Here is a 15,923-nt window from a genome sequence, read left to right on the forward strand (position 1 = left end):
ACTTTGAAGAGCTTTTACAGAATAAAATACATTAAAAATAGTGTTTTAAAACGGCAGTAAGGAAAAAGTATTAAAATGGCACTTTTCGTAGGTAAATACACTACTGTATGGCGTATTACATTTATCACTGTCTGGTGACAACCACTGGGAATTGCAACAAAATTGATTTTTTTTTTTTTTTTTTTAAATGGTAAATCATGCAACACCATGAACTCTGTACTCTTTACTTTGACCTGTTTGTCTCTGGAACTGAACTGGTCTGGACTCTGGACCACAGTGAACTGTATGTGAGTGGACTGGAGACTGCTACGGTCTTCCTCTGAGGATCTCTTTACTTTCTGCCAAAACCTGAAATTCTTAGGTAGTAAAACACAAGACAAAGTACCGAGCAACAGCTAATTTCTACCACGTTAAACCGTTACTCATTTCATCACGCATCACGTTCTAAGGCAGGAGAAACAACACCGAAGTGGGATTTATAGCATTGGTTACCTACATGGTTGACTTGAAGCTGTAACGCAAAGGAAAAGGAAAACCATGCCGAATTCATTGAGTTGAAACTGCTGATGGCCTGGGATCTGCCATAGTCTGCGCTGTAGTGATCTGAGAGTGAGGGTGCAGTATCAAGTCCCCCCCTCCCCACCCCCAGCCCACTCAGCGCCATTGGCCCGACTCAATCACGACTGGTCCATGGCCCATGTCCCATCTGCTAACATGGAGGGGGTGGGGTTTATGACCAGCACTGCAGCCAGCCACCAGGGGGCGATCAAGATGTTTTGGGTTCAGTTTTGGGGAGCCGTCATGCCAATATCTTTATATATAGTCTATGTGTCACACCATCACTGGCATACGAGGAAATACTGTGATTTATACTTGAAATGTTGATAGGGATTATTTTGTACTTTCATTTTTCATTGATTGTGTATAATTACATGTACCTTTCCTTTAATGTATCTAAAAAGTACTGATGTATTTTTGAGCATGCCCAGTTGGCACCAGACCTCAGTATCAAATCAGTGACATTGGACTCTTATGTCGCACAGTTTTGGTTGCAATGAAAATCAGATGATATTTCAAATGTCTAACAAGGAAAGAATTTCATGTTGTGTGGATGTTAACATTACAATGTTTTGTAGACTTTGGGTTTTGTTTTTTGTGGTTTGGGTTTTGTTCTTACAGCCACAGGTTGTTATTCTACGTCAAGTTGACGTCGGCATGAGATGTTTGGAAGACATTGGATTTTAGTTACATCTACATCATTTATCTATGGTCTGTATTCTATGTCAAAATGATGTTGGCATTAGACATAGTCTTGACATGGAATTTTGGTCACAACCTAAATCAAACCAAATATCAACTTCTAACAGTGTTGGTGGCCAACTGGGGGGATATTCAAAGCTCTGCCTTCAATAATGGACTTAATGGTCAATTTCATGCACCTCTTTGTCATTCAGGGAACAACTGTAGAGGGACATTTTGTATTAAATTGTAATGAAGTCTCTACACACAGAGATAATCCAGATTACTGTTGGCTGAAATAAATTTGTCTATGATGCTCAGTCATTTTCATGTTACTACAGCCATAATATTAATATATATATATATATACCCCACAAACCATCACCTTCACCTTGTTCTTCTTTGCGCCAAAGATTATGTATTTATGTCTGACTGTATGTTTGGGGTCGTTGTCAAGCTGCAGAATTAATTAATGTATTGCATAATGGATAAGAATCTGTTTGTACCTCAGTGTTGAGGACACCGTTTATACTGACCAAATCCCAAACTGCATTTGTTCTGAGCAAATTTCAGTTTTGAGCTGATGCCGCAGTTGGACATCTTCCGACTGTGGAGGAAAGTCAGCTTGATATGTCTTTCATTCCCTGCTCTCACTTTCCTTGGCTGACCATGTTGTTTTTGTCCCTCAGTCTGTTTCTTTTCTGCCATGCAAAAGAGCTTGGACAGCACATCTGGAAACACCTGTTTGCCTAAAAATGCCTGCCTGTGAGAGATGTTACTGATGCAGGATGACCACTTTGTGTCTTCTTGCTATGCTCACTCTTAACATTAGCATGTTGTATTTGTTTAAAAAACGTGTTTGCATAAGACAGTTGTTTTGTCTGTGAATGCTGCGAGTTGTAGTGAAGCCAATTTGTGTAATTGTGTTTGAAATCATCTCTATTAAAGCTATAGTGCGTAACTTCTACAGGTCCGTAAATGTCCGTTTCACCCAAGCCACTACTAGAGGAGATGACACAATGCTGATTAAGCCAATCGGCTCCTCTAACATCTCACGGTATTTTTCAATATATGTCATTTTTAGTTTGTGTGTCAACCGGCGACATTCCCGCGCTGGCGCACAGGAAATGCTTCCTCACAACAACAAGGGAGGGGGAGGAAGAGCGGAGAGGTAGAGCTCAGGTAGAAAGAGAAAGCAACATGGCGGAGAACCCAAAGAAGTGGCCGAGACACGGTTCAGAAGTGGATCCTACCACAAAGAAAAAGCCTGGACGTTCGGCTGAAGGTCTATTAGCAAAGAAGGAAAGTGCCCGACGGAGAAGGCAAACAAGGATTTGTACTGGCGTCGCTTTTCCTCAGTGGAGAGCCCTGAAGGAAGAAATTGGGCTGAGGGCAGACGCGGATGTTGCCTTGCTGCTGTTGGATAAGTAAGTGACTTGGTTCATAATTATATTATGAGTAGTATGTGTTGCTGTTACATGTACTGGACCTAGTACTTTATTATTTTCTTGGAAATGGTGCTATGAACATAATGTAATGTTAGAAGCCTGGTGTTCGCCACGTTGTGTAGCATTGTGTACACGGTGTGTGGCGAGTGTTACTCTGTGTACACGGCGTGTGGCGACTGGCGAGTGTTACTCGCTTATTAGTTGTAATAACGCATAATCCGCTGGGAGGCGATAGAAGTTACACACTATAGCTTTAAGCCATGTTTAATGTGTGTTTTAAGTCAACTAACCTTTACAGCACTTCACAGAAACCTCTGCCGCTGACTAGTGTTTAGGAGGTGTAACTGCAGAGTGACACAGACACACCACCACAGAAGTAAAAATGCTCACACCAGCATAGGTGACGTGCATAAGCTACATGCGTAGGGTCAACGCACGACCATAAATCCAATTTCAGTGATAAAAACACTGAATAAAGCCGTTTCAGGTTAAAGAATATCAGTGTTGTTCTTATGCTGCCTGTCACAAAGGGGCTGCTAACTTTCGTGGCTAACACAAAAATGAAAATAGCCCAGTGTTTGGTTTGTCCACTCTTGGCTAGAAACATGGCGGGTCAACATGGCGGACTCCATAGATGAGGACCCACTCCCTATGTAGATTTAAATGGCTCATTTTAAGGTAACGAACATACAACAATTCTTATTTTCAGATGATTATAGATGAAAGAAAACTTATGTTCCATTTCTGCCAATATAGCACCCTAAATCCTACACACTGGACCTTGAACAGCATAGGCTATATCTCACCAGAATATTTCACTTTTCACAGAAGGAATATATATTTTCTATTGACACGCTAATGCGGAAAATATATAAAAATTGTCTAAGACAAACATTTTAGCACACTATTGTATATTTCTTTTGAAGTGCTAATGATGTTCTGAAAAATACTTAATTTTACCACTTGATGATGCAGTGACAGTTTAAGAGACAGAAATAAAACAAAAAATATTCAGTTCACACCTGTTCTGTGATCTGAAATATGTGTTTTGGTAGGAAAACTGTCAGAAAAGTACAAAATGAACTGAAAGAGAGTCAGTGAAATTCTGGGGGGAGTTTTGCAGACTCACTGTTCAGACTCACAGCACTGAATCACTACAGGGATCTATTACATGAACAAAAAATTTTGGTTGTTGCCAACAGAAACATTTAGAAATATCTGTCCTGGGAAATACTGGAACAATATTTAACAACGATACTGAGTAAGTTGGTGGTGGATAATTCCACAATCCTCTTCTGCTTGGTTACACCAGAGAAATACTGTATGTTGGTAGAAAGGCAACTTGAGGTAGAATTTATAAAACCAGCCCCCAGAGTCTGCAGCACATTGTTTTTAATGACATGTGCCCTGAAAAAAAAAAACAGTTGTGGTGTTCGTTAGATAAGGAAATAAAATGCACTCCAGCCTAGCTCTCATTTCTGCAGCTGTGACTTGACTCCTTGTCCGTGCTTTGTTCTGAGCTCCAACAGTGCATATGTAATGAAAAAAGACCTGAGCTAACCCCAGCCCTCAGAGATAAAATCTGTGCCTGTGGCGTGCTGATCTATCTGCAGAGAGTCATGCAGAACAGGCCTCTGAGACTAAAATGGCCGCCACCCTGACCTGTGGTGCAGTTTCTCTAATGACCACTAGAGAGCAGCCACAACCCTTTAGATGTTAATACACTTGCACGTTAAGATCAACAGTGCACTCACAGGGATGTACAAGCATGCACATGGCCCTGGGCATTCACCTGCACACATTAATGTGCAACACACACACACACACACACACACACACACACACACACACGAGATTATCTCATAAGTGGCCTGCCTTGTTGTCTTTCTGTGGCTGCTGTATGAGAGGCTGCATCATCTAGTATTTCCATCTGTGAAGATGAGGGCTGAATCTGAAGTGTGCTGAAATGACCAGTTCATGGAGTATACAAAGCAGTTTACAATGCCCTCTGTGTTCAGACCCAAAGAGGACAGGACTGTAATATTTTTGAGCCAATTTTCCCAACATTTCTATTATCTTCATCTTTGTCTCGTGTTTTGTCTTTTTTTTACTTGGCTCAGTCTTGGTCTTTGGACACTAGTAAACCCAGTTGCCTTTTTTTTCCCTTGCCTATCTTTCCCAGCATCACTTGTTGTCTCGTAGCACACAGGTGATGTTTTTCTGCTGCAAGTCCGCTGCCAACAGGATGCACAATTCTTTCAATAACAAGCCCAGCTAATGCTTATTTTTCAGAATTTGTCTATCATAACAGCCAAGCGTCCTCATTTAAACTCGTACTTCTATGCAGGAATGTATGAACCGAATCAGACTTTTGGTGTTGTAACCATAATTTTAAGCAAAGAATGCAATGTTCAGGGGTAACATTGGTATTTTTCATCCTGGACCTTATTTTTGTTTTTGTGACTCAGTGACTAATGAGAATAACACTTTTTGAAATTGGTTCAGTATTGAGCAAGAGGGCTGCAGCTGGCAGCCATGAAACAGGCTGGAATGCGACCACTCAAGGTCTGTTCACATTGTCAGTATACATCCACTAAAAGTGTTTGCTTTTGCCACTGACAGGCTCAGATTATAATTAATTAGATTAGATTAGATTAATAGTGTCTGAAAACAGTATGGAAAGGATCCCTTTTTGTTAAAAAATAAGATCCTTTACGTTTAACCTGAAATGACCTAAAATCACCGTTGCCAAACCCACCAGATTCCTTTTAAATAAACAGTAATTTTAGTGTGTATGGAGCCGGCATACTTTCACATCTAACTGGGTGAATTAAGGGTTTATTTCAACCAAACCAGAGTTTGTGATTGTTGGAACAATCGAAAGATGAACTAAGACATTTTTTGTGAGTTTCATTTTGTTTTTGTTGACTTTGAATGAAGTGGGCTTTGTGATAATAATATTACTGCTTATTTAAATGGAGTCTGGTGGCTTTGGAGATAGTGATTTTAGGGCTGGTTAAAGGTTTACTATGTGGGGTTTTACTAGAAAAATGTATAGACTCAGACAGAAATGATCACTTATGACCCAGTAGAAGTTTCTGCAGGGACGCCGTGCTCTGCCTGTATTTGCTTTTTTACTTCTTATTTTCTGTTTGGCACGTTCATTGGAGTGTGTCACCACAGCACTCAGGTGAGGGCGGGGCTTTATAAAAGGTGGAGACCAGGTGCCAGACTTTAAGCAGCAGACATCCAAGAGACACAGCACAGAAAAAAAAGCAAAAATAGTAAAGCAAAAATGCTGAGCGAGAGTGAATCTGAGGTTGGCTTTTACTTACACTGGCAAGCGTGTTTACTAACAGTAACTGACAATCCTGCATAGTATACCTTTAAACAAAAAGGATCCTACACTTCAACAAAAAAGTCTGTCTCTGTGGGGATTCTTTCCATTATGTTGTCAGACGCCTAGAATAATTAATATGATTCTGTCAGTGGCAAAAATAAACACTTTTAGTGAACGTAGATAGTGTGCACATGCCAGAGTGGTTACACTGCAGCCTGTTTGCGGGCTGTTGGAAGATTGTTGTTCCCATTAGTCACTTACACAAAAACATGGAAAAAATCGGGTCCAGGTTAAAAAATAAATTACTCATTAAGGCTAATTTACTTTGTTTTCTGCTCCTATCTCATTTCTAGCTTTTCTTGTTTTTTGGTCTCAGTCTTGACTTGGTCTCAAGCCCATTGGTTTCTCCTTCTTACATTCGCCCAAATAAGGGTCCTTCCTTTGAACGACAGCATCACACAATAACTGACTGAAACACTGAAGCAACATGTTGACTGGGATTGATTAGTTGTCTCAAGCAAGTTTACTGAAGGAGAGGACAGTAAAGGCTGCATGGAAAGTAGGATTTCAAGCTAAAATCTGATGGGATGTTTTAGAAATACTGCAAAATAAATCCCTACATCTACACTGATAATGGAAAAACAGAACACCAGCAGTACTACTGTCCTTTAACAAACTGAAAAACACCACACAGACACTTCTTTTGGCAACAGAACAAACAACTCCCAACATCAGAGGTTCTTCGATGGTCCGTTTATATTTTTTGGAGCAGTTGCAATCTGTTTGAGGCAATAGAAAGATTCACAATTCTCTTTTTAAAACACGTTTGGTCTAGCAACAAAAAGGTTACCGACGTTATATCTCCATACAGGTCTTATAGTCAGGTTCTTCTGCCTAAGGATCACAAGGACATACATAACGTTGTCAGTTTCCAGATGCTTACAAACAAATACAGTACGTCAGTTTTTCATCCAGTGTTTTCGTGGGGACAGTTGCATTATGAGTCATTTTTCAAGCATTGGAAGATGACCTCTAGGACTTCTAAACAGTAGTGGGTAGGGAGAACCAGGGTCTGTTGTCACGTTTTTCAATTTAGCCTTCCTCACATAAAAAAAAAGAAAGAAAGAAAATCACCATTTAGTTTCTGATTTACTGACAACAAATTCTCATGCATTCATGGGCACAATTTTTGCTATTTAGCAAGAGACCAATTAATCTGAACTGGGGGTTTTCATGCATGGGGAGTGCAAGAATCCAACTTTTGATTGATCTCAGTTATGTGGCTGATAATCAATAGTTATCAATGTATAAGGGGGACAAACATTTTGTGCACAGTTAAAATACAGACATGTTGGAAATACTTCTCATGGACGTAGCACCTTTTTGGACTGCTTTAGTGACAACATGGATCCCTGGGCCCTGGTCTACTCTACTCCACATAGCAACAACATTACTACACAAAGTCGACAATTTAGTGTGTTGACCAGAAAATAAAATGTGAACAAAATTCCTACATGTAGCTGTTTTTTTTACAAGTCTTTTTCCATAATGTTGCTGCTATAAGTGACATCCACATCTGCACATAAAAAGTATATATTTATATTTATATAATATATATCCGTACTCTATTAACAGTTTTGTCTACCATGAAGTTAGAATTGCCACCCATCTCTCAGAAAAGTTTTTTTTTTTTTTGTACTTCAAACATTGATTATTTTACAACACAGAAATCAACTAATTTTGTACAACTTTGGAGGAAGCGATGCTCCGCCCGGTCACAGTCCCTCCGTGATTTTCTTCTTCTTTTTTTTCTTTTTTTTTTTTTTTTTAAAGTTTTCTTTTTATGCTTTCTCCCCAGTCCTGGTGCAGTTAGACAGGTTTCATCCCAGTAAAACACAGTTTAGAAAAACCAAAGCATTTACAAACTGGCATCGTTAGAACCGCAAGAATGTTCAGCTTCTGCTGAACTTGGACCCTTTAACACGCCCCTAAACCTTCCCCCCTGCCTTCTTCAGCTGAGGGGAAGTAACCCCTGTTTGGCACGGTTATATACACAATGAGCACAGTTCACTCACAGGAGGGGCTCATGGGAACAAAAATGGGGATTTGAGGTGTTAATGTGGAAAGATAGCCGCCAAAAAAACCAAAGCTTGCCTCAAAAAAATGAGAAGTTTTGTCACGGAAAAGGCTGCTCCTGAGTCAGCTATTCTGTGAGAACTATCTGTAGGGCAGTTAAAGGAGCACCGTGACCTATCAGAATTGACGCTTTAATACTCAATTCATATCCAATATTTCACAATAGCAACGCGCTGACATCTGGCTGTAGCTGTGATATGAATTTTGAAAGTCTGAGTACAGATACTGTGTGTGTATTATTTTGTGTGTTTAAAGGGGGGGTAGTTAGTGAAGGAAGTGAGGTTGACCCAATGGCGAAAGGCCTGACATGACACAGAAAATAGTGCAATGTACAGTACACAATGCATCTCCGTAAATGTACAGTGTACATCAAATACTATACAACCAGAATCGAGAATTAAAAAAGTAGAAACACAACAAAAGAAAAAAAAAACTGTTACAAATGACAGAGTCCAGAAGCGTTCTTTGCTCAGAGGAGGATACATCACGCTGAAGCCATAGAGAGAGAAACAAAGGTTTGTGTGACAGACGTCCTACATGTCCTACAGCTCTGCTTCTTGTGCTTCACATTACTAAAAGCCATGTTGCTATACCACATATTTACAGGTTTCTCCTGGGTATCTCTCACACGTTCCACTCGCAATCCAAAACCTTCCATCAAGTCCACTGATTCATTTTTCTCTTTCATTGCCCCTCTTCATCGCCTTATATTCCCCACTTTTTCCCATGTTTTCCTTCATGTTCTCTTTCATCATGTCCATCCCTCTTACGTTCTGTATCCAGAGGCCTTCTGGTGCAGGAGGTCTTTCTGTCTGCTGAACCTTCTCGCAGTAGTTGATCACAAACTAAACACAGAAAGAAAATGTGTCTGTCAGTTTTGTTGGTGGTGTGCATGCACATGCATGGCTGCTCCTCCGTTCGTTTCTGTTCTTCCTTCGTCCGTCCGTCCCCCCCCCCCTCAGATGTCTCAGAAAGGAGTGTAATGTCTTAGGTTTTCTCCTCATGTCTCTTTTCCTACACTCCATCCTCCCCCATCTGTCGTCCTGCTATCTATGATGCTACTCAGGAACTACAGGGGAGGATGGGGAGGGAGGGAAACTGTCCTCTCATCTTCTTTCCTCCACTTGTTAAACTAACCCCTTCACCATCCTTCCTTTCCTCCTCCTCCTCCTCTTCCTAATCCACCAGCCTCATCTCCCCTTAGACCCAGGAGTCTGGTGAGGCTGGATAGTGGCTGGTCTCATAGTTGAGCTCGCTGTAGGGCCGCGAGGCTGAGTAGAAGTCTACATAGTTGCCGGTGGACTTGAGGCCCTGCAGGTGCATGTTGAGGTCACCCTGTGGGGGGCGCCCTCCCGCATGAACCTGGTTCTCATAGAAGGCCTGGTCCTCGTAGTTGACGCTGTCGGGCGGGGGAGGGTTTTGGAAAGGAGGGTAGGGCTCTGAAGGCAGGCCTTGAGAAGAGATCTGTAAAAAGAACAAGAACATTATTGAGAGAAGGTAATGATGATTATGATCTTGCATCGTTGATGGCTAGGTCCAAAACATCATGACACGAGGCTTTGCACAAGAGTTCTACACTAAAACTAGAATTACCATCTTGCAGTTAAATGCCTCTGCCAACCAGTCAAGTTACAGTTCACATCCATGTCTGTCCAGACTCGTATGCAGCCATGACAGTTGACAATGCTTAAAATATGGGTGTTGCTGCAAAGAAGCTACAAATTATAAAACGTTGAGGCTTCAGACATGAAGATGGGCACCCAAGAACCGCTGATTTTGGTATTGTGCAAAGTGTTTAGCCACGTGGTTTAAGGCCCTGACACAGCAACCCGACTGTTGACCATTGGTGAGTGTCTGTCACCCTAGTTTTTGAGGTGCGTCCTGCATCATTAGCACAAGGTGGCCCTTGTCTGTGGCTTTTGGACTGATCCTGTATGTTGAATTGGTGCACAAGAATGTCCATGTTCTAATGTACCAGAAAAAGAAAAGATTTAATTTAGGTCTGTTACTTTTATTGTTTATATTGCTGTCTTTTATTTATGATGGTTTTATTGACTGAAAAATATATTTTGGAACTCTGTTTTTGAATTACTGACAGAGCCAGACAGCCTACTGAAAGAGGCCAAGACAGAGAAATACATTAAGTAGAAAGAGGAGAGAGACAGAGAGAGAGCAATATGCCGACTGATGATGTCATGTTATTGGAGGACATGTTCAACAGTTACAAAGTCTTCAAAAAAAAAAAAAAGAAAAGAAAGGAAGAAAGTTTTGACTTAAGTCTATTATTTTATAATAAACAGTTCAACTGAATATTTTTCACCTGTCTATTTGTTTGGCTGACAGTTTTTCTGATCACTGAGATAACGCTGATTCGACAAAGTAAAAAAAATAACAGTAGCTTTGTAAGTAGCAGCTTTTGCCCTTTTTTCATAGCTTAGCATGCTACATTTTTCTGGGGATAGCTTCAGAGCAGTGAGAATTTTGACATAAAGTACCTGGTAGCTTAGTTCACTACATTTTCCAAGTAGCTTGCCCAACACTGTCATTGAGTTAGCTATCATGCTAGTATCTTCACACAAAATGAATTAGATTGTTGTGCACTGCTGTGAGACTGCCAAGTCATATGTTTAGAAACAGCCTAGGATATTGCTGCCAAAGGGTGTGATGGGTAATATGAAAGGCATTTACTGGCAACAAAGCAGAATTGAATGCCACACCCTGAAGGCAGTTCACTGCACTATTACGATAATGCATAAATGGGACTCTATAAGTTTATAGTGACCCTCATAGTATTTTATCCCCCTTGGTGTCACTATTAAATTCCCATACTATAAAGTGACTAGTTTTGCTGTCATATTTCGTCTCCATTTATAACTTACTAAGGGGTTACTATACAGCAGTTTATCCTCTTAATCTGTCATGAAGAGGTAAGAAGAGTTTGCGATGCAAAAACACCAACACTGAGAGAGTGAGTGAGAGAGAGAGAGAGAGAGAGATGCAAAGACGTCTCCTAGTCTATCAAACGTTGAGTGTTGTGATTCTTCAAATGTTTTTTTCAGAGAACCTGGGACACCTAAAAGTCCTGAGTTGAAATGTAATAATATATTTGCCTTGGGTGTTTCCATTTCCTCCCCTTGTGAACATCTCTCTTAGTTATTTCCATGACTAATGCATTCTTTGCAAATTGCTGGCTTATTTAAATGACAGCTTGAAGTAGTAATTCATCACATAAAGGGAGTGAATACTTTGAGGTATTGGTGCTAGCAGCACTTGTCTCAATACAGAGACTGAGTGCTTTGTGATCACATTGTTAGGGGCACAACAGCGATCACATTTAACACAGAGAAGTGACTTGTCACACCTGATTATACTTCAGGTCATCAGTAGGCGACACATATGCTCCTCTGTGCAGCGTTGAAGAGCCACTGGAGAGCTGACCTGCAGAGACAGAGAGGATGAGGACTTCAGATGAAGGCTTGCTCTGAAGCATTTGTTCAGGTATTACTATGAAGGCAGAGGAGTGTGGGTAGGCTGTCAGTGTTATCAGGTGGACGTGACACATTTCTCATTAAGAGTAAGAATTAAAATGACAATGAATGATGATGATTAAGGAGAGCTTGGAACTCAATGTTTCCCACACAGCTGCTGTCAGCGTGCAAAAAATGTCTGCAAATATTAATTAATGAAACACTGAAACCTTATGGTCGTCTCATTTTAGCTTACAAACATATGCAGTGGCAAGTATCGTATGTTCATGAATCATCTCACCGACAAAAGTTCACATAAAAAGAATACATTTGACATTTTGGTAAACATGCTTCTTTGCTTTCTTGCTGACAGTTATATGAGAAGATTGAGGAGCTAAGTGGCTACGTGTATGTGACTGTGTGACTTGCTCAACCTAATGGTGTAACATGATCATCTTATCATTATCAGCTGTGTGACAAAGGTTAGGTTAGGTTAGGTTAGGTTAGGTGTAGCCTATATAACAGATCAGTGTACCCATGTGTCAGTGTTACTGTTGATTGTCCAGAAGGCCCAAAGGCTGAAACGCCATCACAGTAAAAGAAATGCATATGGTGCCAGACACTTGTTTTCTAAAATCTGTTTAGCTTACAAACACTTACAGTGGCAACTACTGTATGTTCATAAATCATCTCACTGACAAAAGCTGATATAAAAAGAATACGTTTGACATTTTGGGAAACATGCTTCTTTACTTTCTTGCTGACAGTTAGACAAGAATATCAATACCACTCTCAGGTCTGTACCCTGAATATGGAGCGACTGCCAGCAGTTGATTAACTTAGCTTAGCACAAATACTGGGAGCTAGGGCAAACAGGTAGTCCTTGCTCCATCCAAAGATAGCGAAATCTACCTATCAGCACCCCTAACATTCGCTAATAAAATGGTGCAAAAATGAGTCCTAAAAGCTGGAATGAGTCAGCATTTTTGCATTTCCAGTTCTGTTGTCTTGAAGTCAATGGATTTTTTGAGTGGGTATTTGGTAAGACACCTGTGGTGGCTGAATGAGACTACAGAGGTTGGCAAACACTGAATCTACTTAGTGGTTCGCCTTCCAAGCCTTGCTGTGTTTATACTCATGCTTTTTGCAAACTATTTGTATTCAAACTTTTCAACTTTTACATTTATCAATTCATTTTTTTTACTTTTTACTTTGGGCGATTGTGTTTATGCTTCAGTTTATGTGTGAGAATTATCTTGCTGAGTATCATAACACTAATGGAGACACTGTGCCCGGCCAAGTATTAGTCAAACACAAAATCTACCCCCAAAAAAACACAATTTGGCATTTTAACACCTTAATTTCTCTGTGTATTAAACAAATCAGGTATAAAGTGTTAAGAGGTGAGTTTAGAGGTGCTGGTAGGTGGATTTTGGTAGCTGAACAGGGCCAAGCTAGCTGTTTCCCCCTCTTTCCAGTCTTTGTGCTAAACTAAGCTAACTCTCTCCTTCCTTTTCATTTTCTGCACAGATACTCTATGTAACGCTCTGCAAAAAAATAAATAAATTAGCGCTTCCCAAAATATTGAACTATTCCTTTAATATTGTAAAACCTACACAAGCACATGTGGTTGGTATTCATTCTAACGCAACACACTGAGCTGAAAACACTCAGGCTTCATGGGAGAATGTGTCTTCGTGTTAGACACGCAGTATGGAATTCCTACCCATCATGGCGTCCTTCCGGGATGTGTGTTCGCCCTTGTTGCCATGGTAACTGGCATTGCCAGTCGACTCGTAGTCTGCCTTCCTCTCCTTCAACGCCATCATCTCCCTGGGGGAAGCAGGGGCGCTTGCTACACACAAGCACACACACACAGCACAGGGAATATCTTTAACCTTCAATCCATCATGAACACATTATCAATACACTTTTAAATTCATGAGGAGGAGACTACAGCAGGCACAACACTATTCATATCACACTGGAGTCCCTTCACGGCAGAAAGACCAGAATGATTTGTACTTTTCCAAGCATCTCAGGTTTTGTATTTACCTCAACAAAGGCACAGCACTCTGAGGCTTCACTGTGTGTATTATTTCCTCTACCCATCACCCTGAAATGAGTCAAAAACGGGGGCACTGGGTGCTGTTTGTATTGCAACTCTGTGGGTATTGTGCCATTCTTCACAAATCTAGCTTTTTGACCAGGGTGTGATTTCAAAGAGGTAAATATTGAGTCATCCCTCCTCCCTGCTTCTGCTTTACTCTTGCCTCTGTCTTCTCTATTCTTCTTTCTGTCTGGCTGCAGGCCGATCTCTCTCCAACTGTATTTACTACGTGTACACATTTTCATCTTAAACTCCCACTGGCCTATTAATCCATCTCTGTCTTGGCATTACTCACCCAAAAATCCACTTGTACCAAACTGAAAAAGTATCATATACACCAACAGTTGGGAGAAAATAAGAAATGCTGGACTGACAGGGGGAGCGGTGGGATCAGATGCAAAGATAATGAGTTAGATCTGGTTAGCCATGTTGGAGGAAACCTGGCTATTGATTCAGTGCCATATGGTTCGGTAGCATTTCCTCTAATATTCAAATCATTATCAACAGCCTTTCACATAGAAGCTGCTGGCTATGATGGAGCCCGCCAGCCTGTTTGTGTAGCTGCATCTGTCGCTTTGTCTCTCTTCTGTATAACACATTTAGCATTGATCCATACACTCATTAATGCTAATATCACAAGTCCTATTGTAATATCTGCACCTACACGGCCAATTATTCTCTGCCTGCTGCTGTGCTAAGCAACTGTTGTAGGAAACTACACATTCCTGAGGCTTTTTATAAAATAAGGTTTCTCTTGTTTGTGAAGAATTGCCACAGCAGTGAAATTAAACAAATGGCTTGACAGACCATCTGCTTGCACAATTGTAAACTGAGAAACAAAATAAAAAAAATTAGTTTCCAAACCAAAGTGTTTATGATTTTGCCATTGTCAGTTGACAGCGTCATAAATCCACTTCTGGTGATTTTTTAAAATGCAGTCCAATGAGACCCATTCAAATGCTCTAACATATAATAATTTCAAATTGGTTTGAATTATGTATTGGTCAGCAGAAACCAGAACAATATATCTCCCCAGTGGAGGCTTTTTAAAAATCATATCAGACTTTCAGTGTCATGAAATATGACAGAGACAATGCAACTTGTCTGAAAATACATTTATTGCAGAACTGACGCTATAGCCCAGTGAGACTCAACTTTCGGTCCACGGGCCAAATCTGGCCTGTGATAGGGTGCTGGGTGGCCCACCGACCATTTTGTAATTCACAGTGAGAATGAATTAATTCACACTGCAAATTAGTTTGTACTTTGAATGGAAATAAGGTGCCAGAGTGCATGAGAAAGCATCAGATGGAGGTTGTTTATCTAGGGATGTCCTGATTTAATCGCAAAGATCAGTATCGGGGCAGATAAAGGCATTTTATAACTAATGGGCCTCAGCTATATTTATGCTTTGTTTGACGTCTACTGTCACACAGGTGTTTTCACTGGCGAAGGTTTCTTACACAGCGACGCAACGAGCGCAGCTGTCGTTAACCCTCATCTGTTGTCTGCCCCCCATTCCGCTACTCCAGCCGCATAACACCACACGCCATAAGCAACAGAAAAATGCAGTTTGTGACTGTTTATTTTTGTCATTTAATAAAGTTATGAGCATTTATTCCAGCTCAGTGTGAGAGTCTCTTGCATTTTGCTGTTGTCTCTGGCAGCGTCGTGTTTCACCACGGGCGGAGGAGAGAAAGACAACAATTGAGAGCCAGAGACAACCACACTCACCACGCCACTGCAAGTGTGACAAAAAGCGCAAGCAAAAGCCAAAATTAGTAATTTATTGCAAAAGATGCAGAGATGCTTCATGGAATGCAGTTTACTCAGGTAGGCTACTTCATGACTGAAGCAACAGACACTGGAGAACACTCTCGTAAAGAAACAGAGGAATTCCCTCGAGACAGCACCAAGGCCAAAAAGACTGATGAGAGGATTTCACATTTTATACTTTGCTATTATGTGAAAAATAAATAAATTAAAAACAAAATAAAAAAAAATAACAACAACATATTCATTGGATTGATTTAATACTCTTAATGCACTTGCAGTGTGCGCTATGCAGCTATTATCTAGGAAAATATAAGTATTGGATCAGGGCTCAGTATCTGCAGATACTCAATATCAAATGACTCAATTCAGTATGGAGGGCAGCAAAAAAAAAAAAAGCTTGATCGGAA

General features: G+C 40.6%; 1 protein-coding gene across 10 annotated transcripts in view; it reads right to left on the reverse strand.

The window, feature by feature from the left end:
- Positions 1-9,110: 9,110 nt before the first annotated feature.
- Positions 9,111-15,923, reverse strand: part of ctnnd2b (catenin (cadherin-associated protein), delta 2b) — a 208,216-nt gene continuing 201,403 nt past the window's right edge. For all 10 annotated transcript variants that reach the window (XM_049598396.1, XM_049598395.1, XM_049598387.1 and 7 more), the window contains 3 exons: positions 13,357-13,485; positions 11,525-11,601; positions 9,111-9,627 (listed from right to left, as the gene is read on the reverse strand). In XM_049598396.1, the coding sequence (XP_049454353.1) occupies positions 9,364-9,627; positions 11,525-11,601; positions 13,357-13,485 (470 nt within the window). In that variant the 3' untranslated portion in view covers positions 9,111-9,363. The remainder of the gene's footprint in view (positions 9,628-11,524; positions 11,602-13,356; positions 13,486-15,923) is intronic.

This window comes from Epinephelus fuscoguttatus, linkage group LG15 (genome assembly GCF_011397635.1).
Source record: "Epinephelus fuscoguttatus linkage group LG15, E.fuscoguttatus.final_Chr_v1".
Classification (NCBI taxonomy): domain Eukaryota; kingdom Metazoa; phylum Chordata; class Actinopteri; order Perciformes; family Serranidae; genus Epinephelus; species Epinephelus fuscoguttatus.